A 26,547-nucleotide genomic window follows, 5' to 3' on the forward strand; every position below is an offset into this window, starting at 1 on the left:
CGCCCCGCCCCTCGCGCGCTACGTCACGGCGCGTCACGGCGCGTCCGCCAGCTGAGCGCTCGCCCGGAAGTGATGCGGTGGAGGCAGAGCCGCTGGGCGCCGCGGAGGTGAGTGAATTGGACCGGAGCTCTTCCCGTCCGCCCGGGCTGCGGGGGAGCGCCGGGGGCGCCGCGGGGCTCGGCCGGGCTCGGCCCGGCCCGGGAGACGCCGCGGGCGGCGGGGCTCGTCCGTGCCCGCCGCGGCCGGTTGTGCTCGGGGGGCCCCGCGCCGCCGCCCCCTCACGGCAGGGCCCCCCGAGGCGCAGCCCCGCAGCGCGGGGACAGCCCGCGGGAGCGGCCGCACGGGCGCTGCGCCGGTGCCGCGGGCGGGGCGGTCCCGGCGGGCGCTGCCCCGGGCGGTGCCGCTGGGTCCGTGCCCCGGGCCGTGCCCACCCGCGCTCATCGCCGTGCCCCGAGCGGCGCTGCCGCCTCCCCCCGGGCTTGGGCTCTCCGGGGTTTTTCCGTTCTGTGTCCGCCGCCTGCGGGCTCCCAGAGCGTCCCCGCCATGGTCGGTGCGGGCGGCCCCGCAGCCCCCGGGCCGGGCAGAGCCGCTGCTTTGTTCGGGTGCGCTCCTGCCCAGCCTTCTCACGTGCCGCGCCACAACGTGAATGTTCGCCGTGTTTTCAGGGAAAAACAGAGAAATAAACTGTACAGCGATTTATTTCCTAGGCAGTTCTCGCCATCTGAACGTGCCCCCTTTGCACAGCCGCTTCTTTTTCCTGCTTCAGCTCTCCCTCCCTCCCCTGAGCGTGTTTACCCTTCCTGTGCAAGCTGCAATCTGCATTAATCACTCTCTGGGGCTGTGGTGGTACTAATAAGCTACTCATAACAACTTAAATTATAACTTGCATAATCAGTGTTTTGAGCAGATATTGGTTGGAAGAATATGCCTGTCCTATCAGTGCTGTGGTTGCTGGAAAGAATCATTGATTATCTTCTAAATAGTTAACACTGCTGATATGCTGCCCTTCAAAATGTTACATTGATAACTGAGCAGGCTGATGCCAAGTGTCAGAACACAGCATTGATCCAGAGCTGGTAACTTTTTTTGAATGACAGTGTCTGTCACATAATTTAAAGGGGTAATGAGTTAAGTGCTCTGAAAAGAAGGGGGGCATGGCTGTACAAACAGAAAGCACAGAGCTGCTCTACCTTTTTGGAAATCACAGGCCTCACTGGCATGGCGTGTATGTTTTTGAGAGAACTTTTGAGCAAAAACATTATCTAAACAAATTCTTTCGTGTTTAAAAACCTCTTTGTTAAACAGTTTCTGTGTAGCTACAGTACTAGTGCTTTATTTGGGCTACAGCAATAGGAGGAGAAAGTGTCTGAGTACTTGTTTCCCTTGCCTGCATCTGAGCACTGCTGCGTGTTTCCCTGGTGAAAGATAATCCTCAGAACAGGAAACACAGTCCCTTAGTTAGGATTGCATGTGAAAGTGAAGAGATCTCACCCCCCATGTCCTTGTCAGTGCTGTAGTCTGTCCTCAGTCTCCCCCACACAGGTGTGTCATGGTGGTTGTGGAAAACATTCCCTTGTTCATGACAGGCAGCTCACAGTCTAAAGCAAAGCTGTTCTGCACATCAGCAGAAAAAGGAGAGCTTGTGATCTGTGTTGAATTAGTTCAGATTAGCAAAGTGCAACTGGCTTTACAAACTTACTGCAAATACCAGCTCTGGTAAGGATTTTTAAAACTGATTATTTCCTAATAGCAAGTTGTATGTAGGCATGAGTACTGTAATTCTGTAAAAAAAAAAAAAAAAGTAACACAACTAATAGCCTAATAGCAGGGGAATTGCAGCTTTGGTACTACTTGGCTGCTTTCTTTGTGAGACTGACAGCCTCCAGTATGAGCTGCAATCAGCTCATAGAATCAGGATCTTCAAGGTGCCTTTTCTGCCCAGATTCTTGCTTTATTTTGAGGTTGAATGTTGTTGTGTTCATAGCAAATTCTTAATGATTTGTGTCAGTAGTTCTTATAATTTGTTGCTCTTGGAAATTTGTTAATAATTATATCTTGCTTCCATTTAGCATGAATTGTGTTGGAAAAAGACAATCACATGAAGGAGTGGCTTTGAGAGAAAACTAAGAACAGCTCTTTTGGAAGACCCTTATTGAAATTAATTGAAGAAATATATATTGAGCAAGTAGGGCTGCCAGACAGTGTGACAGACTTCTAAAATGTGTTCTGAAAAATTTGTGTGTGGATAAGGAAGAGGCTTGGTTCTGCTGCTTGCTTTGGTTGAGCTTAAGGAACAGGAAGAAATCCTCAGTGTTGGGTGTGTGTATGAGGGCAGTGGGGTGCAAAGTAGATGGCAAGGGGATGAAGGAAGAAGGAACAGACTTGGCTTCTACACTTGCATTTCCTCATGGCACAAAGGAATGCACAGAGTTTGGATGCAGAGATGCACGGCTGCAGGTCAGGAGGAGTGAGAGTGCCCCAGCCCTGCTCACATCTGCCCCACACTGAAGCACTTGGATTTCTTTACTGGTGCCAGGGAAATGTTGGTAAATTTAATTTAGAGCCTCTGAACACTATAAAATCCATCATGATGGGGTTTTGGCAGTTTGTAAGAACTTGCAAATTGCAGAAACAATGTTATTGTTCCATTAGGCACTTGGGTCTGTACGTGAATGTAACAGGAAAACTCTGCTCTGAGTAAGAAGAGATGATAAAAATAGAAGCATGGGGTATTAGAAAAACAGTCCTTTCTTTCATCCTCAAAACTACAGGAGGAGCTGAATATTGGTAGCCAGAATTCTTGGAAGGCTGAGAGAACAATCTATAACACTCGAGGGACGTGGTAGTCACAGGAAGATAAGGGGGAACCCCCTTAACAGTTTCATCACAATTCCCTGCCTGGCTCCTTCTCTTTGGCTGCTTCTCCCTAGGGGTCTGCATCTTATCTCACTGCCTTCCTTTCCTCTATTTGCCTCTGACTAATGGGCTTTGTCTGCTGGTTACTGGAAGTCTAATAAGTTCTTTTGTCTCTTAACCCTTCCTCCTTTTTAAAAATATTAGATTAATGGCTGTAATGTTTTGCAGACTATCTGCATTGGTGACAAGGATTAATTGTGTGCTTGACTCTTAAGTTACCCAGCAGTAATGACATAGTAACTTGACTTGAAACAATGGTAATTTCATGGCAAATGTTCAAGGCAAATGTTGCCTTCTGGTAAAGTGCCAACTGCAATTTACCCCCTGTAAACATGTGACACAAGTAAACTGGCTGTGCAGATTTTCTCCGTGTCTTCTGTACAGTAAGTTGTCTTTTGAAACACTCAGAGATCTCTCTTGTCTCCTCCCCCCCTTTCTTTTGACTCTCCCTTGAGTCAGGTAATTACAGATCTGGGCTGAAACCTTCCCAGGGAGGGATCAGGAAAGCCAGGACTTGCAGACCTGCTCCATTGCTCACTGGCACCTTGGCTTCCCCTTCCCTGGGAGGGTTGGGGATGCACTGGGCTCTGGGTGAGTGAGCTGGAGAGCCAAGGGCAGCTCTGATTGCCCCTGCACAAGAGCCAGTGCTCTCTGTGGTGATCATGTGTGGCTTTGGTGTGGTGGTGTTTGTATATTCTGATCTCAGTGCTCACCATAACAGAGCAAATAAGGAATCAAAGCCTCTTGCCTAAAAGATAATCTGAGACCTGACCCATTTAGGTCTCCATTTTATCCATGTGTCTTGGGGAGCTCTCTGGTCCAATGATCTGCCTCTAAAGGAAGCAGAAAATGTGGATTTTAGTTAAAGGTTATTTCATTGCAATATTTTGCTGTCAGAAGAATGACAGTTAGGGGACTACTTAGATGTAAGTATTAAATCTTTCACAGAAGTAGGAATACTGTAGAGAAGCCAGCAAAAGCATAGGTGGTGAGACAGGATTCCAGTAAAGAGAGTAAGCTAGTGTAATCTTCTAGTATCTCAGAAAGAATAGTTATGAATGCTGTTCTGTCTACAGCATCTGTTTTGTGAAAGACAAAACTTACTTTGCAAAATGTGAGAATGCTGTTCCTGACCTCCTGTCACAGTTTGTTATTCCCACAAAGTCAGACTGCCAGAGACAGTATGACAGTCATAGTTGTTTGTTGTCTCACTTTTCCTGTTTAGTGAACAGAAGTGGGGTTTTTTTAACCAAAAGGATTATGTGCTCCTGAAATACACCAGTCTTATTTCTGCATCCGTGTAGTAGCAGAAAATGACAGTTTTTAGTTCTTTCTTTGCATTTTTTGGTGTGTGATGCTTTTTCTCCTGCAACTTTGGAATTTGTAATGCAGTCAGACTTATCCTTTTGTTTTAAAATTGAAAGGGAGGGAGAACATCATCTTAGCACCTATGATTATGGGAGGCACATGTAGCTTAGTAATAGACTCCCAAACACAAATGTCCTAGCTCTTGGATTTGGTCATGTGCTGACTGTTCAATATTTTCATTGCCAATGAATCTGTACAGAAAGCCTTGAGTATTCTGGGTCAGCAATAAATGGGTGGCTGGAGTGCCAAAGGTCTGATGTGTTTATTCCAGCTTCCAGCAGTTACCTGTGCTTGGAGTTAGTGATTATAGATACAGTATAGATACCTACACACCTGGTCTCTTGTGGGCACAGGATGTCAAGAGAAATCAAGAATATGTGAAAACTTAGCAAAAACAAGTGTGTGTTGGTTGAAGCTGCCACCAAATTTCTCAAGGAGAGGTGAGAGTCTTTGTTACAACTGCTGACCAAATTTGAGTGCTCAGAGGAGCTCCTTTGAGGCTACTGATACAGTCAGCATCAAAACACTGCAGCATCCTTGGTACAGTGGGAAATGTTGATGTTCACTGAAATAGGGAAGTTGCAAATCAAATCAGGAGAGAGAATTAGGCTTCTGCAGGTGGCTGTGTGTATTTTCTGCTTTAGAAAGTGCAGTTTAAAAATCCAAGCATATGCTCTTAAGGCACTTTCATATGTCAGTGCTTTCACTTAGAACAATTTGTTGTACATAACTTAGATACGATTCCAGTATTTCTGTGGTCAGCTGGTACTGAAGTTCCTACACAACTGTGTGCAATGAGTGATTCTTTTGGCTGGCAGCCTGTAAACTGTGTTACACTCCCTGAGACGCCAGTGGGCCTTCTGTAAATTCCTTATGAGCATCTGCTGCCAGCAGGGATCTGATGAGGTGGTCTGGCTCTTGTCTTCAGACTCATCCCTGCAGTGTTAGGTGCTGTGTGGGTCACTGCTCTCACTGCTGCTTTCTGCTGCAGAAGGGAGACCCACAGCCAGAGCTGCTGGAAGGGCTTCCTTTCCTTGTGTGACTGCTGGCTCTTCTTCATTGTTGAGAACAGCAAGAAATGTGAAGTTATTCACTTACTACAATTAGTTTAAAGCATATCCTATTATTACAGGAGTCACTTATATATATCTGAATTATATTCAGCTGAGTGTAATTGGTGAAGGCACCTCAGACACTTCAAGGTGAAATCTGATAGCTGAACTCAGTGTAGAAGAAAATCTGTGCACACTTAGCTCAGTTTAAAAGTAAATGTTTTTCTTTCCATAGCCAAGTAGATTGCAGACTGAGGTGGTTTTCCAAAGTTATTCTGGTTTGGCTGCAGAGAGTTGCAATTTTCTGTAGGTTAATTTGCAGGATGGATTGAGCCAGGGTAAGGTAAATATTTGTAGCACAATACTTTCAGATGCTTTCAGTGGGATGCACCTCTGTCAAATACCCAGGGGCTGTGGTTTTTTTGGTCCCATAATCTGCAGTTTTGCTGTAGAGGTGTGAGCTGGTTGTGTCAGCACAGAGTAGCTCTTCCCCTGGCATGAGCTGCTTTAATTATTCATAATACATACTGAGGTGTTAAAGGTCTGTCATGCTGTGCAAAAGTTACAGTGTACCCTGGAAAAATACTGAAGGATTATTCTTTTACAACCCTTTGCACATGAAAAGGGAAGAAACACACAAACTCTCATTAGAAGATTATTTGCTTTTTTTGTACATGCTGGACCTTTTATGGCCTCTGACAAGGATCCTGAGAGAGAAGGGGAATATTGGTAGTTTTAAAATGGATGGAGATAAATTGCTCAGTGACTGAACCTTTGTTTTTTGAAGGTGATTGAATTATGTGCAGTGAAATAAATGAGTCTGTTCATGTCTGAGTGTGTATGAGGTAGGGAATTGAATGGAATCTGATTTGGGTTCTGGTTTCAGCTTTACTTAAAACTGATGGCATGATCTTGAACAGCTCTGTTATTTGGCTGTCTTGATTTCCCCTCTGCCCATTGTCTTGCTCATAGCTTAAATAGACTTCTCAAAACAAGCACTGCTGCTGCTTGAATTAGTTCATTAATTTATTTACATTACAAAAGCACCTGAAGGCACCCTGCTAAAATTATATTCTGTTTAGCTAACCGGACTTGAGTTTGTTCTTTGAAAATACCATAATCCTAACAAATCATTCCACCCACCTAATAAAGAAAGATGAAGCACATAATAGGAAACAATTGAAAACTTTTTAATGGGGCCAAGTGGAAAAACAATGAGAAGTAATCAGTAAGTAAGGTATTGTGTGGTTAGAGAAGGTAAAGGGAAGGGAGGGATTCAAGGATGATGCATTTGTGTCTGCTGAAAAAGCTACTTAAGGAATGTATTTTCCATAAGAAAAAGTAGTGAGGTGCTTAAGTCTTTCTCTGCCTCTCATTTTTCACATTATTATTTATTTTTTCTTAAGCTAGCATTACACAATTGGCTGCACACAGTGAAGCATCTGTTCCACTTTTTCTTGAGGCTACTTGTTGAACTTTGCACATGAACTGTGGTGTCATGCCCTGTGGGTGCCTGCAGAGTCAGGTGCTCTGCAAGAGTGCAGCAAGCAGGTTTCTTCTGCCCATCTTGAATGGAAAAATCTCCTCTGATGAGTAAGCTCTGGACTTGGAGTGACAGCACACCAGGTCAAGGCTCGGGTGGTGTAAAGAGACTTTTGCCTGTGTCCTGCTGATGGGGGGGTTCCTCTGGGAGGGGATTTGGTGATAGCTCTGATTCTGGCCCTGAGACCTGGCCCAGCATGAGGGACTGTAAATATGGTGAAGTTGTTTCTGATTCTTTTTTTGTACCTGGCCTTCCCTTCTAAAGTAGTTAAATCTTTCCAGTGTGCCCTTTCTCAGAGAAGTCCACTTCTCATTTGAGAAAGTCTCCAGGCCTCCAGCAGAGCTGTTGCCTGCCTTGGTTCTCCCCTGGACTGCCAGGTGGCAGCTGGAACTCTGCATGGTTCCTTTTCAGGTGTCTGTACAACTAGCTTCTACTCTGTGCAGGCATGTTCTGTAGAGACAAATTTTACTCAGTTTGATCACATTTCTAAAGCTGTTTTGTTTCCAAAGCTCAGACTGAGGTTAATCAGAAATAGTTTTGTTATCTTGTTTTGGAACAGATTGGTAAAGTTCTCATGTATCTGCCCACCAAACCATTACTGTGTGCAATTCATTGAAAGGTTCTTCAACTGCAGGAAGCCTCACAAACTAATAATTCAATTTAACTAATTGCAGCAAGACTTTCCTGCTTTTAGACTTCCTCTTGAGTAACTTTGCATAAAAGTATTTGTGGAGCAGATCAGGGTGACACAGGTGCTGGTGCAGCGCTGGTTGGGGCTGTGGTGAGCTGTGTTCTGGGCTCCTGAGAGCCCATCATGGGCCAGTGTGCTGCACTCAGAAGGCTTCACTGCAGGTTCACACTTGAAATCAGCAGTTTCTGGAACGTGCTGCCTTTGACTGAAGTTTGGTTTGTGCTGTAACACTTGGTGCTGTGCTGTAGAGCTCTGAACTGCACAGTGAAAGCTTCCACACACAGCTGATCCTTTCAATTCCTGCCTGCTGAAGAGGGAAACAATGCCATTGATCCTTCACTGACTCACAGGGGAGCAAAGAAAGTTGCCTTTGGTGAGAGGGCTGCCTGCTCTTACCTCTGGGGAAGCTGCTGGAGGTGTGCAGGGCCTGCACTGACCCTCCTGCCCAGGGCTCAGGAGAGCCAAGTGCCAGGGGTTAGCACAGGTGTGAAAGGAGCCAGGTGAGCACAACAAAGGCCTCCATCATCCCAAGGGCCCTCACTGTTTACTCCCTCACCTCCCCATGGGCTGCTGAGGGGTGCTAATGAGCAGTGCAGGCTGTTCATGAGCTACTGTGCAGGGATGGGGCTGCTCCACAGCAGCACAGGGAGAGGGCTGTGGGTGACACAGCCACACCTTGCAGCTCTGGCCCAGGGACTGAACCAAAATCTGTGCCAAAACTCTGCCACCACCACTGTGCTGATGCTTCTCTCCCTGCTGCACTCACTGTACTGGATTTAGGATGAAGTCAGTGCATTGCTGTGCTGTGGCAGCCTTTAAATACAGCTTTGAAGAGCTTTACCTTTTAACTGCTAACCCATACTAACTTTTTGTTCCATAGCCCATGATTGTATTGTCAAAGTTTACACATTCTACTACATTAAAAATTTTGAAAAGGTTAAATGGACAACTTGCAAGAATTTAAATATAAAGAAAGGGGAGGAATTGTAGCTGGAGGTTCTAACATATTAAAATTTCTGGCTCCAGTCAGTGTGTGTGTGTGTATAGGTCAGCCAGCATGGAAATTACTTCAAACAACATGAAAAAGTTTGGCTTTTGCTGGGTAAGGCTGATCTCCATCAGATTCAGCTTCTTTTGAACTTGAAATTAGTGTTTGCTTCCAGTACGTGCAGTAAGTCAACAGGAAATGTAGATTTGGTGGATCATGGGATCATAGATCTCTTCCAAAGAAATACAGATATGTTTGAAAAGTAGTTCATTGCAAAAAGTTGCCATGACAATGATTTTTCAAAATGTGAACTGTAAAATGTTTAAACAGGTTCCTGGGGAATGAGGTTGCACAGTGCCCTGTGTTCCTCCCTGGTGATTTATAAAAGGAATTATTTAGATGCAGGAGGCCAAAAGAAATTAACATAGATGTGCCAGATGCTACATTTTCTTAAATTCTTGAAATTCATGGGATGCTGTGGTCAAATAGGAAGAAATTCAAGCTGGTACTTCCAGCCTGAGAGAGGCAGACACTCCTCTGCTCCCCTGCATGTTGAGCTGCCTGGTGGCTGTGCACCCACTGGAGTGTCTGCTGAAAGAGCTGTGAAGCCATGGAGGAGGGAAAAGGGTGGTTGGCTGTGTGGAAAATGAGGTTTGGGAGCAGACTATATAAACCCAGTGTGAAGTAGACTTTTTGGTCTCCCATCTCAACAGTAAATGCCTAAAAATGATTCAGTGGAAATATATTTTTGCTCTGTGTGTGTATATGAGTGAAAGTACCACTCCAGAGTTTCCAGGCATTTTGAAATGTTTGAGGCTTTTAAGCTCTATCAACAGCTTTGGTCTGAACTAGGTTTTATGTGTCAGTCAAATTTTCCTAATCCACATATAGGATTCAGGTTTGGGGAAAACTCACATGGAGATTGGCATGTGTGACAAGATGTTGTTTCATGGTTGTCTTTCTACATTCACCCCCCTCTTTGTGCTGAAGGAAGCTCTGAGCAAGCTAATGTTTCTACTTGTTTCCTAAGAAGTAAATCTCCTGTAAAAGGTAAGTATGCAGCAAGGCAGCTTTTGATCACCTGTCTGCTCCCTAGATGTACTAAGAGCTGTAAAAACGAGATGTTTTAGTGTTTATGTTATTGTGGTAGAGCAGGGGAGCTTTGCCAGAGATTTCTTGTTTGTTGTGTTTTTCTACTGGATCAGATACAGAGGTGCTGACTGGGGGCTGCAGCTGCAGCTCTTGCTCCCCAAACCAGACATACCTTTGTCTGTCCCCTTCAGAGCTTCCTCCTTACACAGCAGAGCTGGGAATTTAAGAGAAGTGAAGTGGAGCCAGCTCGACTGAACATGGGAAAACAAACATGGAAAAGAATGTGCTAGAGGATGAAAAAAGAGAATTACTCTCCAGACCCAAATTATGTTTTGCTAGGTAGCAGCTGTCTGGCATTCACAGATTAAACAGTGCTCAGCTAACATGCAGTGACAGTGATAGCATGTCCTCTGCTTTGCTTTGAGTGCATCAAATGAGGAATTAACTCTCCCATGCTGAAAGCCATGAAAGTATCTGGAAGTGTGTATTTACTGCAAACAAACATTTGAATTTGTCTGTTGTTTTCAGTACCTGTTCTATGGTTTATATGACAATGCAGAGTTAATGGAGTTAATGCTACTTTGTAAGTCAAAAAAGTGAAGTAGTTTTTCATAAAATGACTCTTTGAACAAGTGGAGTTTGGCTCTGAAGGGTTTTATTACATGCACAGTTGGTTCTCAGTGATTTGGTGCATTTCATGGTTTTCATAGCCTCTTCTAAAGGTAAAGATTTGTGTGGTCTTTTGTCTTCCAGCATTCTATGTGGAAGCCAGGGAGCCTGAAGGAAGCTGTGAAGCTAGTGGAATGATTCTCTGTGTAGCTGAAGCTATGTAAGTATGAGATGTTTGCTCACAAGATCACTTGTCCAGCACAATTGTCAGAGCAGCAATTGCTTCTGCTTCAGCAGTGGCAGTGATCCTCTCCTGCCTCCCCAGTGGGAAGCTCTGTATCTGTTCAGGGCTGCAAACAGGCAGGGCATCCATGATACTGTTCCCTACTCTCAGCATGTGTCCCCAGCCATTAAAAGGTAGATGATGCATAGTAGAGTTCTGTAAAATTCTTAGACTATGCTCAAGTGTTTGTGAAAAGCTGAGGCTGGGTTGAGGCTTACTTAAGCTCTGGTTATGTTGTCTTTGCCTTAGCTGGTGAAATGCTCCTTGGAAAGGGATTTAATGGTTGGCTGAGCTGTTTCCCCTTTTGTTATGAGATTTCCTAAATTTGTCTTTGAGGTCTTCTTAAATGTATGGAAAGCTTTTTCCTCTACTCTCTTGATACTTTTTGTGTTTTGAAACTCATTATAAATACCTTCTGATGCAACACTTTATTAAACAGCATAATGCTTGTTTTGCTTGTTATTCTCTGGACATATGCAATAATTTCCAGTACTACAATAACATCAGTCATTATAGAAAAACACTGGGTTACTTAAATATCTCCTTTGCATCTTCTGTCCTCCTGCCAGCTTCCCCCCACTCTTCATTACTGCTGTTTTCAATTGTGCCATGGTGTGCTTGTATGATTGAGAGTTATTACTGAGTCACTTTGTTTTGCTTCCTTCAAATTTTGGGTTATGTGTGATCTGGTCACTTGAAAATGGAGGAAAAATGCTGCAAATTCCTTACAGGACTTAGAAAAAAGTCCCACACAAAACCCCCACCAAATCAAAAAGCCCCCCAAGCATTAGCCAAGGCCTTTGTAATCTTCTCTAGGTTTTCATTTAGTGTGTGGGGCCATATGGCTCTGCACAGCCTTTGTTCTTAGAGGGTGACTTTGTTTTAGCTGGCAGTATCCAGCAGCACTCATCTTCCTGTGTTCCCAGCTGCTGACTCCTTTCTGGAAAGGTGCAGAGAAGGTCATTGTGGATCTCTGCTTTGAAAGAGGAGGATGGCCTCATGGGCATCTTGGTGATTCATATGTACTGGAGATTATTGCTCAATGCTTTTCTGAGTAATAGACTTCTTTGGGAGCCCTGCATCCTGCAGCACTGAGCACATTCCAACCTTAGCCCTGAATCTTGATCCTTTTTAGTAGAATAGCAAAAGCAGTGGTCACTGCTGCCTTTTATGTCTTGCTTTTATGCTGTAGTGATTTTGCTCTTGGGAACTGATCCTTTTGGGAATTGATGCTTTGCCACCAATCCAGGCTAACCTTTGAGTACACAATAATACTTGTAATTCCTGATCCAGCTGGGAAATCTCTGTGCAGGTCCTTGTGCTGTGTGACAGTCACTTTGCTCTGCAGCTGAACACACAGCTCTGTTCACCTTCCTGAGGTGCTCTCTCCCACTCCCTGAGCTCTGCCTTCCCTGCAGCTCCTGGTGCTGCAATCAGATCCTCTCTCCAGCCTTCCATAACAAAAGGGCCGGCGGCTTCTCCCACTTGTTTCTGTCTCCTTCCAAGGCTCTTGTTCCTTTCATGCCTTGAAACCTGAGTCACGTAGGAAGCGGAGGTGACTCGTTAGTGAAGTGGATCCAGCTCACAGGCAATTTACAGAGGGTAACTGATGGACTGCCAGAAGACTTTTCTCTTACAAAACCAGATACATGCACAAGCTGCCAGCGGATGCAGTCTGGATTTTTTTTTTCCAAGCTGGTTTTGCTATTTTTGGGGTAGAATGCTTCTAAGTATCTGGCACATGGCATCAAGTTTCTTGTAGAAGAAAAGTGAGGAATTGCAGCAACTGTACATCAGTATCTTCTGGTGTTTGTTCATAAGGAGTAGGATGGTGCTCTGAAAACTTCCTTGGTGGGGAGGAGGAAGGAAGAACTCTGTTACTGCAGGGAAGAGCAGTGCTCATGCAGTGGCTGTTCAGGAGCAGCATTCAACTCTTTGTAAGGCAAGTAGGAGTACAGAAAATGTGTTTGTTAGACGGGTACAATGTGAGGGAGGTGGATAACTTGCATCTAGGGGTTAATGCTACTGGGATTGCCTGTTTTTGGAAACTGCCAGTGAGACACCTCCTTACATACAGGTGTCTAATAATGCTGGCAGATCCTCCCTCTGTGAATTGTAGTGCTCTCTTTGTGACAGCAAATGACTTTAAAACCCATCAGTTTCATCACATTGGTGATGTCACTTTGCAAACCTGCAGATTAGATTGTTATCATCAATAATACAAGCTGTTGCTTAGGAAGCATGACAGCATGAGTCACTTTTATTAGGAAAATGATGGACACAGGATGTCAGTCTTGCAAACTGCCTTTAAAAAAATCAAATTGGGATTCCTCAAGTTAATTGGATTAATCTGTCAATTGCAATGTGTGTGATTTGACTACTTCAGAGGAAAGTACTGTTCACTAATAGGCAGCTGTTCCCTAACCTTCCCCCATAGGGAAGAGCTGTTCCAAATCACCAATAGCTAATAACTACTGTTACATCTTTGAGCAGAAAGTTTTCTATACTACCTAAATTCTAATGCTAGTCTGTACTCAGGATTTTTTTATTCTGTTCTTTCAGCTGCATACTTCTCTCTAAAGAAAAATTTGTCCAGTGTGGTGCTAGCTGCCTCTGAGAAACTGATGGAAGAACAAGAATTAGTGTAGATTAAGCAATTGAATTTGGGTGAATTTAAAGATTGAGAGGGGGAAAGCTGGTATGTGGGAGTTAATCACTAAGCAGTTTTTACACTGCCTACTAATATCCTGTTTATTTTGGTGTAATGAAATAATGACTGGTGTAGACTGGAGAGGACAACTGTAGATGTTGCTCAGGCACCTGGCAGCCCAGAAATCAGTGCCAGGCTGTGCTTCACAACTCACAGAGCTGTCAAGTACTAAGGACCAGTGAAATTGTCTTATGGATTATTTATATTGACATGCATATTTTTATACATCCTTTCAAATACAAATTATTGCAAATTTCTTGAATACATTAAATCAGACTTTACTTGCCTATAAAAATGATGCAGCAAAGTTAATCTTTAAAGCTTTGTGATGAAAGAATCTATAATACCTTTGTTCCTTTGACTGCTTAAAAAATAGGTATTTACTAGTTTTGTGTGTGAGTTAAGAAAAGGGACTGGGGAGGGAAAGGGAAGCCACGTAGTCAACATCAGCATCTTGGCTGCTGTAGTTCCACTGGCAAAATTTTTTGCTCATGAAGCTGCACAAGTGCTGTTTTGTCAAAACAGGTATAATGGCTGAGAGATTTATTTTTGTAATCCTGATATCTGAGAATTCATCTATACTTGTTGCTGCTGTTGGTTTACAGCTTTAAAGAGGACTTCAGTCTCAGTAAAGCTTTGCCCAAGAAAAAAATACAGTAAAACTGACATGACATCTACTGTATTTTTTAATTTTTTAATTTTTATCTCTCTTCTTTCTTGTTCTAATTCTAAACTGGAAGCTGTACACAAAGTCTCAGCAAACCCAATTTTTATGTTTGAAGCTTTTGCCTCACTGACAGCAGAGGTGAAATGCAAATTAGTGGGTAAAGGAGGACTGTGATAAGCAATTGCTTTCTTGGAGCTGACATTTCTGAGAAACAGACTGTCCTTGGTGTGGCTGCTTGCTGATAGGGCAGTGTCAGTGTTAGCTTGGTTTTAACAAGGAAAACTGGAGAACCCTTTTCTCTGGGCAAAATATCTTTTCCAAATACTCAGGGCTTTGTGATTTATAAAAAGAGAGTATGGTGAAACCATTTTGGCATTTTAATTTTTGTTTTAAAAAAACCCCTCTGAACTGGAATTACTACTTCTTATCTGCATGTGTGTCTGTCTGAAGAAGTTTCATTAAGAAGGCCCCCTCCCCTGTCTGTCTCCTTACCTGAAGGGAGGAGCCCACTTGAAACAATGAACCATTTCTGAATACCCTCTTGCATAAGAAGTGTTGCCTCCTTTCTGCAGGCACACTCTGTGTATGTTTTAAGTACAAAACCTAGATTCCAAACTCTGTTTAAAAACAAACACACACTTTCACTCTCTCTCCTCCTTCCTAAAACCAGCCAACAGCCAGCCCCCTCCTCCTCTCTCCCTGAGAAGTCCCTTTTGCTGATTTGCTGGAGGTACAGTCTAGATCCAGTCCTTAGGTCTCTGCCAGGTTGTCCCATCAGTGTCCCTGTCCTCCTTTCCCTGCTTTGTTTCAGTGTTTTATATTCTATATATAAAATGTGGGTACACTTTTAAAAACCATTTCCTTTAAAGTATTTCTGGGTTGGAGTAGTCTGTTGTGATGAAGCCTGTACATGAATCAACCTCTTTGTAACCTATGCTGCAGTAAGAATTTTAGGAATTTCCTTTATTAGGACCCGTTAGTATAGTGTGGCCACTGAGTGAGCTGCATTGATTTCTAGGTAAAACAGCTGAAATTGCCTGAAATTTATGGCCTATTCCAGCCTTGTGTACACTGCTCCTTTTCAGTATGCAAAGCTTAAATATCCTGAAGTTGGCTGCTTCATGGCAAGTATTATCCCACATTTAATACTTCAGCTGTTCTTTACAGAGAGGCAGCAGTTTGACTGTGGAACTGTTTTGCAGGTTAGCTGAGTGCTGCTGATGGCATGGTGAGATGTGTTGAAGAGCAGCTGCGAGGGTGTCCGAGGGCAGGGGGACCGTGCTAGGAGCTGGGCTTGCACCACCATGGGCCAGTGTGTCACCAAGTGCAAGAACCCTTCTTCTACCCTTGGCAGCAAAAATGGGGAGAGAGACTCTGGCAGCAAATCCCACAGCAAGAGAAGTGCAGTCCACAAAGACGACCATGGCTCAGCCTGCGGGAAGGCTTCAGGAGACATCCTTGTGAATGGGACAAAGAAAACAGATGCTGCTGTAGAGTCCAGTCAGCCTCCAACGTTTTCTGGAGATGCAAAGAAAGACTCTGTTTGCAGTGCAGAGGAATCTTCTCTTCAGAGGATTGGGGAGTTGTTCAGGAGGTATAAGGACGAGCGGGAAGATGCCATACTGGAAGAAGGAATGGAACGATTTTGCAATGACCTCTGTGTTGATCCCACTGAATTTAAAGTACTAGTTTTGGCTTGGAAATTCCAGGCTGCTACCATGTGCAAATTTACAAGGTTAGTTCTTGTAGAACTTGTAATTATTTTCATATGTTAAAGTGTATCCTGTCAGCAGTATGTTGGAGAGACAGCCTCATTAGCTTCACTTACTTATTTCTTCTAACACTTGCATTTTGATCAAATTAATTCCTACCACTGCAGAAGGTAAGCTTTGTATTGTCTTCTTTCCCCTTCCCATCACACTGGATTTTAGAAAATGTGGTTTTGGCCATTATGCTGCTAGTGATGAACAGTGTAGTGAGATTCTGTAGACATTAATTTATTCTTGATTTACCAGAAGCAATTTATTGTATCCAACATGATCTTGGTGAGATTGGACACTGAAATTAATTTTTCCTTTAAAGTAATGTGAGATTCTTTAGTAATTGCTACTGACTGTTAACAGTCTGTGGAAGAATGACAGAATTGTTCCTGTCCAAGCAGTGTAACACTTAATGTCTTTTTCCAAGAGTAATCTTGTTAAAGCATGGAGAGGGAAGGAAATGTGAGGGTTTTGACACTTCTAGCTGTTTCATACTAGCTGACAAATGATTGCTGTTTGAAGTACTGTGTGCCCTTCTGGACAAGGGCCTCAGTCAGCAGAATGACAGCATGTGTGATGCCACAGGACACAATGGAATGGCTACAACTCCCCCCACTAAGCAACAGGCAAACCCAAACTGCAGCAGAGTCCCCCAGCTTGATTAGCAATGTCCAGGTAAGAGCAAGGGAACAGTGCCTACAAGGACTGGCAGGGAGAGAAGGAATTTTTTATTTTGTCCTATGTAGATTGGTTTGAGTAATGCTGCTTATTTTTCTTGAGCTTATTGCTTTGGTGTTCTGAGCCTTGACCCAAGCCTCTGCTGTGCACTGGACAGCATCTTCAGAGTCTTTGTGGCTGAGGGTGTGTGTCAAAGGGATGAGTTACTCTGGAATGCAAATGTGGATTTACTGGAGCCTGATGACCCAGGTATTTGCTAAGATGGTTAAAGGAATTGTAAGTAGTGTCTGTGATTCTGCACAGCTACCATGAATATTATTAACATGGTTTTAATTTCCTCAGAGAGGACAAATCTAGTTGTGAGAGGTTATATTTGTTGAAGGGCGCGTTCCATGGCACAGGTGCTGATGGAATCTTGCATCAGTGAAAGCATCATGGTCTGTTCTGAGTGCTGCTCCATCTCCTCTTCCCTCCAGCCCATCCTGTGTCAGCCTGCTGGCTCTCCTGGCTGGATGTTACACCTGGTTGTTACACCTGGTTGTAACAAGCATCAGAGAAACTGGAGCTAAACCTGTCCCACTTGGCTTCAAGCAGTGTCCGTGCATTGTGCTGTAGCCCCTGTGATGCTGTGCTCCCTCCCCTGCTCTCAGCAGATGCCTTGCTGACTGACACCAGTGGCTCCCCATTGGTTTTGCAGGCTGAAAGAACAACCAAAAACCACAGCAAAAGTAGAAGTGAACTGCTCTGTCCCTTGCAAACAGCTCGCCCAGAGCATGGGCATTTAGACATCGGCAGTACTGAATCAAGCTGGGGTAAATGCGTTAGTTTCAAACATGTAGAATTTCTTCTGTGGCAAATTAGACTCACTCTTTAACATGAAAGGCATTCCAGGCTGTGCAAGTGTCCAGAATAGCCAGAGAGCAGAATCTTTGAAATGTTTGCAGTACCCCAGCAGACCTGGGGGTTGTGTGTGGTTCCCCAGGCCTTAAGGAATGCCTTGGAACTGGCTGCCTTTCCAGTGGCTCCTGTTGCCAAAATCTGTGTGCCACTGGGGCTGAGGGTACACCTTGTCTGGGGCTGAGGGTGCACCTTGTCTTGTCCAGGTGCTCCTTTTAGATTTGGTGTAGCTGGATGGAGACAGGACGTGTTCGTGAGGTCGGTGGGAAGGGCCCTCCCTAATTTCTCTTCTCTTGCTTGACAGGAAGGAGTTTTTTGAAGGCTGCAAAGCAATAAATGCAGACAGCATTGATGGCATTTGTGCAAGGTTCCCCAGCCTCCTAAACGAAGCCAAGCAGGAGGATAAATTCAAGGATCTCTATCGTTTCACCTTCCAGTTTGGCCTGGACTCTGAAGAAGGACAGAGGTCGCTACATCGGGAAATAGCCATTGCCCTTTGGAAATTAGTCTTTACCCAAAACAAGCCCCCTATTTTGGACCAGTGGTTACACTTCCTAATCAAGAACCCCTCAGGAATCAAGGGAATCTCCCGGGACACGTGGAACATGTTTCTAAATTTTACTCAGGTGATTGGACCGGACCTTAGCAACTACAGCGAGGACGAGGCCTGGCCGAGCCTCTTTGACACCTTTGTGGAGTGGGAAATGGAGCGCAGGAAAAAGGAGGAGGAAACCAAAAGTGTTCTGTCCTCGGACACAGAGGGGCCGTGTGCGGACGGACAGACCTAGCAGCAGGGACAAAGGCAGCTCCTTGCCCTTCACACAATGTAAACTCTGGATGTTTCTGGAAATTACCGAGGCTCCAGATTTTTCTACTTTACACCTTTTTCTGCCTTGTCTTTGAAAGGGCTCTAAAATGCTGTATCATGTTTTAGGCACTTTCTTAATTTTGGTTATTCCTTTTACTCTTGCCCTGAAATATTTGACCCTGGCTACAAGTTAAGCATTTTTTTTATTTTATTTTATTTTTAAGACTTCAGATTAGTATAAGTAAGTCTGATACTTCTTGCACAATGTAGATCTTTTTAGTTAGGTTAAATTAACATTGCTAAATTATACAGTGCCAGATTAAGTTTTTTCATACTACATCTGTCAGGGCAGGTCTGTACTGTGTGTAGTGCTGTTTACATTGTTGAAATTTTAGGCTGTAATAATTTTAAGGTTTTATACCGAGATGAACAGCAGTGTTAACTATAAATGCATTAATCCTGGGTAATAAGGCTCTAAAAACCAACATAAGCAACAGCTTTTTGTAATATGGCTAATTCCCATTTTGAGCTAACTCCGAGTGAATGAGTCCAGATCATTCCTTTTTTTGGACTTTCAAACTAAATGTTGGGATTGTTTTATAAAATTACTGTACCTGTCAGTCAACTGAGTGGTAGATGACAATTTATATCTAAATCTCTTTACACATTCACATAATAAAAGAGCAGTACTACCTCAGTTTTATTGAAAGTGGACTTGTTGATGGACTTCCATTTTCTCTGGAAGTTGTATTTTTGTGGTTACATGAGAATATTTTTACTTGACTAAAAGAACCAAAGGTTCTGCTTCTTAAGTTTGCTAAACATTGAGAGAAGCAACACACAAATCCTAAGTCTTCAAGGAAAACTGTGGTATAATTCTGCTTTAATTTGTTTGATTTATACCTAAAGTATTACCTTACTTGTCTGGCAAGCACAGTACTTCTATGTAAGGAACTATCTTTTGCATTAATATTGACAAACCAATTTTTTAAAGCATATGTTTAATTGCTAAATTGCAGTTAATACTCCACACTTTCTGGAGCAACAATATCGGCATCTGATGACAAAGTGAATTCTTAATGTGTTCTTAATGACAGCAGTGTAGATGAGTCATTTTTAGACTGATTTGATAATATTTGGATAGGAGTCAATTTATTATTTTACAATGCCTGTATTGGGACTATTTGCCTGTTGAAATTGTTGTGACTTAAAGGGAGTTTTATTAACACTGGTTGAAACTTTTTTGGTTATTGATGCTACCTTTTTCAATTTTAGTATGTCAACTTTTTTACACCTTTTGGTAAAAGGTTTGATTGCCAAGGCTTTCTGTATAGCCAAGTGCTGGCTTAATGAATTTGATACACTTCTGTTACACACCTTTTATTTTCAGAGCTGCATTTCAGGATCATAAACCAACTTCCAACTGAAACAAAACAAAAGCCTAGACAGTCATCCATAGCATCTAATGGCTTTTGTGATGTAAGGGTTTTAAAACTAAAGGGAAACAGGTTTTAAGTGGTGAGCTTGTCACAGGTCCAGGGTGTTGTGCTTTGCACATCTGTTGTGCCCCACAGGGGTTGGCAGAGAGAGGAGCAGGATCTACCCAAATTCTGGGTCTGGCTTTGCTGGTATGCAGCCCTGCAGTGGCTTGGCTTGGAGGTCATAAATCACTAACGAAATGTGGGTAATGCAAACTGTTTAAAAACAAACCCACAAGCCACAGATAGCATCTCTTTCATCTAATAAAAGGAGTGTTTGGTCCATGCTGCTCTTGCTGGGAGACAAGCTGTGGAAAACAAATGTGGCTGTTTTAGATGCAGCTGAATCTGTCCCTTTGCAGGAGAGCCCTGAAGTTGCTGTTTTATGGGTAAATACACCCAAAGCTTTGTCCTTGCTTCTCTGACTTTCTGTGGCACAAAAGTGTTTGGCAGCAAAACCTTAATCTGATTTGGTGAGCAAAGCAGCCAAAGCACTCGTGCTGGAATCGTTGAATTTATGGTGAGACACTTGCTGGTGCTGTTATTTTTAAAAGACTAAAATAAATTCCCCAACAGAGGCTGCTTTGTTAGGAAAAGTTCCAAATGGAGACTGATTTGATAGTAAATGAAGACTCTATTTGTAAGTTTGATGCTCTTCATTCATTCAGCTATTAAATGCTTTGTTCGTCACTTAATTTTTTTTCCCCCAAAGGAAATTTAAAATGTCCAGAGTGTGAAGAGTAACTGTTCAAATGGGTAGCTCACCAGATGGCAGCTTCTGATTTACACCCCAGCATGCAGCAGCCCCAGAGGATGAGGCTCTTTAAGGAAGGTGTTTATCTTGTGGTTGGAATGTGGACAGCAGTGAGGAAATCAATCTGTAGCACACCAGGCTCAGCCATTTTAAGGTATCCGAGGTAACACAGCTGCTTTTTAAAGGCAGAGGTGAACACACAGGAAGGGAAAATCTGGTTTCCTGTTGGGGAGAGGACATACCATTGCCCACGAGTTCAGTGTGGGGGACAGCCCTGCTCCTGTTCTGCTGCTTCCAGCCAGGCAGGAGCAGCTCCACCCACTGGGCAGGGAACTTGCAAAAATAGCCAAATGATCTATCTAGGGAAGTATCACTTATCTTTAGCCTAATTTTAGTCCTTTAATTGCCATTTACAGAATGCAAGCCAGACGTGTGTCAGTTTAAACTCCTGAAGCAGGAGCTGGAGGTGCAGCTCTTGGGCAGTGCTGGCAGAGAGTGGGGCTGCCAGACCTTCTCTTGGATTGCCTGGTGATTTTGTGATCCCAAATGGACTCTGTAATGCTGAGCTGAGGGAATGGGGTTTGTGTGTGTCTCTGAGAAGTCTTTAATAATATTGGAGCCTCTGAAAATATGCTTGTTTAATGGTTAAACTGTGAATATCTGTGGAACAGGCCAAATACATTCATTCTTCATTTTTATATAATTTAATTCTTCATTGTGTAGGGCACAGGACTGTAAGTGAGCAGAGATGCTGATGAAATCCTTGAAACCATTGCAACTGTTTAGTTTTTTTTAAAAAATAGATTATGCATTAGGAAACTTTATGCATGTAGTGAATCTGCTGCAACTTGGGATAAATAACTATAGATAACTATATAGATAGTTGGAGTAATATACTGGAAAACTGGTCTGGTATCCACAATCTGTGGCATTTGACTGCCTTCTCTTATATGCAAAGAAATACAACTCCTGTAAACTTTAGCCCCTAGTAATAAAACACTGACCACCTACACCACATTATAGCTTGCAACACCTGTAAAATTTGGCTTCCAGATCAACTGGAGGCTTAATTGTGCTAATTTTCACTTGTGTGGGTGCATTTCTGAGGTCAAATACTATCTATTGATTCAAGTAAGGGTTTGAAAGATCCTGGCCATAAAACATGACTGAGGCAATGACTTGGAATTGAACACCAAACTGTGAGTTTATTTGCTGCTGGTGCTATTCTACATGGAGAATTACAGCTTCTTAGTACTGTGCAATCCTGGTGAAAGGAGCACAGGAGGGTGAGCCCAGGTCTGGCAGGTGGTACAGACACAGCTGGGGCTGAGAGCTTCCCCCAGGCTGGCCCAGCAGGATCAGCTCTGAACCAGGACAGGTCTCAGCCAGGCCCAGTTCAGAGCGTGGAACGAGCTCAGGCTGCTCTGCTGGGGCTGAGGGTGCAGCCCCTGCTCCTGTGGGCAGTGCTGGGGCAGCAGCAGCTCTGCTGGGTGACTTTATTTCATTATTTCAGTCTGTGTGTCCATCAGAGCCTGCAGAAGCCATGGATCCAGGACTAGCCTGTCACCCGTGGTTCCCAGGCCTGTGCACTGACCAGTGACCTTAGACTTTGTGTGACACTGTCAGCATGAGCCTTGTCTCCAAAAAAAGCCCAACAAAGTTAAAGAAACACCATGTAGTTAATAGGCACCTCAGTTGTGGTACAGTTTGTTGGCTGAGGTTACATCATTCCCATTCTTTGGTAAATAATAGTCATTGTGAGTTTCTGGCTCTTGCAGCCTTGCATTCTGCAGCGTGATGCTTTTCTAGAAAGTCCTCAGTAAATTGGGCACCCAGTTCTTCCCTTGAGCCCACTCTGCTCAAAGTATGTGCATGTGAATTTAGCCTTTCATATTAAAAAGGAAGATGCTTAACCTGAAACTCAGAATTCTTCAGGGCAGTGCTTCAATATGGAGAAAAACACATTTTTTCAAATAAGTATTAAAGCAAAGCGTCTGCTTAAATTTTGTTGCGTGCAAACAAACCCACCAGTGTTAACATTTTCTCTCTGGTCTATTGAAGATTGAACCTTTGGTTTTATAGTGTGAACTGAAGTGAAATCCATGAGATTGTAAGACAGAAAGAAGGCTGTAACTCCTTCACCATGAAGTACGTAGGTATCTCTACCTCTTGTTCTTAGACTTGAATAGTTTAAGGCTACCATCCTTTCGTCCCGGGATTTTATGCCTGGATGAGTAATCTGTTTTTTTTTAATTGACCCAAGTTAAGTATTATCTCTTTGCCATAGTTTTTGGTGTCCTGTGTTTAACCTGTATGCAAAGGACCCTTTGGAAGGGGGCCGGGTCAAGCTGCAAACCAGAGTTGGTCCTCCCGGGTGCTACTTTTGGAGTGCAATAGAGCAGCTGAGCAGAGCTCCGTGCCTGTGGCTCAGGGCTTCTGTCACCACACGTCCTCTTCCCTGGTCAGGCTGCCTGCACTGACAGTGAATTGAAGATGGAGCAGCTGCTCCCCAAGAGGGAGCCATCAGCCTTTTCATTTGCCCTTGAAAAGCTTTAGGAACCCACCTGATGCAGTGCCATGAGTGTATTTTTCTTTTAATCAAAAATACTGTGTTTTGTTCCATGTTGGACTGGACTTGTAACCACCCAGCAAAGATGGGAGCTGCAAAAGTGCAAAGGCCACACGCATCCTTTTTGTCCCTGAGGTCAGAATCCTGCTCAGGATAAAACCCTTGTTCTTGAGTGAAGCTGGAGTGCTCTCAAGAGAACTGGAGATGCCAGAGTGGCTTTGGTGCTCAGCTGTGTTCATTGATGCATTGGGGGTGTTCTTCTGCATGCAACACATCTGTGCCCTTCCTGTCCTCCCCCAGAGCAAACTGCAGCACAGGTCCTGCCACAGCAAATCCCACATCCTGCAATGCTGTGGCAGCTGCTGCTGCAGGATCTCTCCAGTGCTGCTTTGGGCTGTGACCTCTTGCACTATCAGGAGGGGAATCTATTTCAAGAGAACAGGGGGACATGTGAGACAGCAGGTAAAAAGAGCATGTGTGTTCTTGTCCTAACAGCTTGCCTTAAATCACTGACATTGCAGCAGTTCCTTGCTACTATTGCAATCCTCAGTCTCTGAAAATCCAACAGGTTCTGTAGGTAATACTGTTTTTTGTTTGATTTTTAATAAGTTTCTATCTTTGCATAATTGCACTCTTCAGATAAGCCCTTTTTGGATAATGTGTCATTTCACACACAGGAAAAGAGTCCATCTCCAGTGTTTGTGCTGTAAAGTGTTTCTTTTTATGCCCTGTAAATTATATCTGGACTAAAGGTTGCCTACTGTTGAAGCAGTGTGTTTACTTGAATGTTGCCATTTTATGCAGTTACAGCTGCTGACTCTTGCTCTTCTCTGGGCCTGTGAGAGTGGAGATTGTGTGACCAGAGCTGGCACACCTGCACAGAGGATCAGTGGAGCTGCAGGCTGGCTGCTGCTCCCAAGAGAGTTACTGTTAAAGGACTTCACAGATCAGTGCTCCATATTTGGAAGTTGTGACTTCTTTAGTAATGCTAAACAGAGTTATTTGAAAATACACTTGTGTAAGTTTGCAATAGTCTTTTAAAAGGAGATAGGCTGGCAGGAGGGTTGGAGGGCCTCGTGCTATAAGTTGTTGAGTAACTCAAGTTCCAGGAGCCATGGATGGCACTGGCAGGGCTCTGTCCCGAGCCAGCACTGCTGGGGTTTGCACTGCCTGGTCTTGAGGGCATGAAGCAACCACAAGGCCTTGATGGGCTCTGTGGAGAAGGGTCAGCCTGGGAGCACTGGTTGGTGCAGCCTTGTTGTTTCTTGTGCATCTTGAGGCCCCAGTTGAGCCTCAAGTCCCTCTCTGTGGCAGGAATGTGTGTTGGTAGTGTTTGCTCCCAGAGGTAACTCAGTGTGACTGGGGAAGTACCAGGGCTTTGTGTGCTGTGTGTGAGCTCAGCTCCCTGCTGGGCCTCTGGGCTGCTCAGCAATCCAGCCAGGGTGGGCAGGGTCACATCTGCTGCTCTTTGTGCCCAGGGGAGTTTTGCCTTTTCAGACTTAGCCAGGAGATCACCCTGAATGAGCCAGTTTTCTCACTCTGGGAAATGATGAATGTGTTGCATGTCACAGCAGCCCCGTGGTTCCTCTTTGGGACAGCAGTATCAGAAGTGCTGTGTAAATGTAATGCTTGAAAACAGCTGGAGTAAATTCTGTTTCATGTAGGATCTTTATTTCAAGGGGATGCAGCCATATTTGAAACCTGATCTAGAGGAAAATTGGGAGAATTCCAGGGCAATGCATCTGCTGAATCCCAGTCTACTGAATTGGTTTGTAGTTTTACAGTTACCTTTCTTACATGAAATTTTCTCACCGTTGGTGTCTGGAACAGAATGGAAACAGCATCTTATGGAATGTGCAATCTAAGGCACAATGCAAATAGGGTGTGATAAGAAGGTTGTCTTTACTTGATAGCAATCCTGAGTGCAATGTTTTTGTTATGTCCCTTTTGGAAGAAGAGCATTAAGTACAGTCTGAGGTTTTTCTTTTCTCACAAGCAAAGCATTGGTTTGTCCATTACTGACTTCTTGTGAAATTTGTGCCAGATGTATATTAAATATTTTGGTGCTTTTTCTAATCCAAGCTGCCATTCATTTACCTGTGAGATTATTGTACTTCTGTATATTTAAATGACCAACCCCTTAAAGAAAAAAACAACAAAAAAAAATCCTTTAGTCACAATGTATCCTGACTACTGTAGCCTGTAAATGTTCCAAAGCTTCTGGGTTTCCTGTATTCCAGTAAGGTCTGAGGGGAGGGGAACAGCTACAGAAATCTCATCCACTGGGAGGGAACTCCAGGCTGTTCTGTGTTACTGAACAAACCAGTAACATTTGTGGTGTTTACATAACGACACATTGGTGTTCACTTTTTTGTGCTCAAGCTTTGTACAAAATGTCTTATTTAAAGCTGAAGTCCTTTTTACATTTTTCAATTAAAAAGGGACAAATTACTTATTTTTCCATGCCTATGAGTAGGACTCTTGCTAGTTTTATTTGTCATGTCAGTTTCTCCAGCAGGATCCTGGACGCTCACTAAGTCCTGGCAGAGAGGTGACCACAAAACTTTCAAGTGTGTGGAAGGAAAACTGGCTGGTTTTTTCTCAACTTTGCAGTCAAAGTGTTTGCAACAAGGAGGTGCTGGATGTGAACAGCTTGAACAGGAGTGAATCCTTAGAGAGGGATGAGTGCTGGGGTCAGCCTGCCTGAGCTCCTGGTCTCTGCTGGACTGGCTCAGCAGCAGGGGCTGCCTGTGCTGCTGAAGGCACTGGCTCCCCTTCACACTCTGTGGCAGCACTGATGTTATTGTTTATGCCAGCTTGCACTAGCTGCAGCCAAAGGAATGCCAGGCTCACCTGAAGTGGCCACAGTACCTTAGTGTGAGAAAAAATTGGCTGCATTCATTGTGCTGAATAATAGATATAATTTTCAGGTGGGTTTAAATTTAGTTATTAATGACACTGACATGAGCATCTCCTGCCTGCTCACTGCTGGTTCTGGGCTTTCTCCTGCTTTTCTGTATTTGTGCCTCCTCCTCCACACAGCAACTCCCAACTTCCAAATCCCAAGATAAGGAGAGAGCCCAGCCCAGCCCAGTGAACTTAGGGCTGGAAACTAGGAGGGTGTGAATATACTATCAGCTGTATTTAATAACTTTTGGAATGATAACTATTTCACCTTTATCTTGGTCTATTCCAATTCACATGAAAAAATCCCTCATCTAATGGTCAAACTTTTTAACAAACATTTAATTTTTCAATTTTTTTTCTGATTGTCTAAAACTCTCCTAAGCATCTTTGTGCTTGGAAATTCTGTATGTTAACAAGAGATGCTCAAGCAGCCTCTATTTCAAGTGGCAGTGGCTGCAAAGGAGAGGCTGCAAATCACCTCATCCTGCTTCCAGCTCCCTGTGGAGAGCAATGCTGTGCAAAGTGCACACAGCCATGTGCTTTCCTTAAACATCCCTTGCCCCTCCCACAGCCACAAGGAAATTCTTGTGAGGGGAGGGTGGGGGTGGTCAGGGCAGGAGGAGAAAGTGGAGACTGTCCAAGAAGTATGAATCACTGATTCCTCCCCTCCATGGCCCGAGTACAGCACTTTCCCAGAAAGGAGGCAGCGGCTCCAGGAGCTGGCACTGAGTTCCAGCAATGCAGGCAGTCCTGGGCTGGCTGTGAACTGCTGAGCAG

The 26,547-nt window shown here is 43.9% G+C and overlaps 1 protein-coding gene across 1 annotated transcript; it reads left to right on the forward strand.

Moving 5' to 3' along the window:
• The first annotated feature begins 26 nt into the window (after window positions 1–26).
• On the forward strand, window positions 27–24,939 carry DCUN1D3 (defective in cullin neddylation 1 domain containing 3). The gene is made up of 4 exons (XM_063171898.1): window positions 27–107; window positions 10,404–10,479; window positions 15,122–15,654; window positions 17,559–24,939. The coding sequence occupies exons 3-4, from the start codon at window positions 15,224–15,226 to the stop codon at window positions 18,040–18,042; spliced, it is 915 nt and encodes a 304-aa protein (XP_063027968.1). The 5' UTR covers window positions 27–107; window positions 10,404–10,479; window positions 15,122–15,223; the 3' UTR covers window positions 18,043–24,939.
• The last annotated feature ends 1,608 nt before the right edge of the window (window positions 24,940–26,547 follow it).

The sequence above is a fragment of the Melospiza melodia genome, chromosome 18 (assembly GCF_035770615.1).
Source record: "Melospiza melodia melodia isolate bMelMel2 chromosome 18, bMelMel2.pri, whole genome shotgun sequence".
Taxonomy (NCBI): Eukaryota; Metazoa; Chordata; class Aves; order Passeriformes; family Passerellidae; genus Melospiza; species Melospiza melodia.

Coding starts and splice junctions, on each gene's coding strand:
- DCUN1D3 (XM_063171898.1), top strand. CDS start 15,224: ATGGGCCAGTGTGTCACCAAGTGCAAGAACCCTTCTTCTACCCTTGGC. Junction 15,655..17,558: donor ACCATGTGCAAATTTACAAG/GTTAGTTCTTGT, acceptor CTTGCTTGACAG/GAAGGAGTTTTTTGAAGGCT.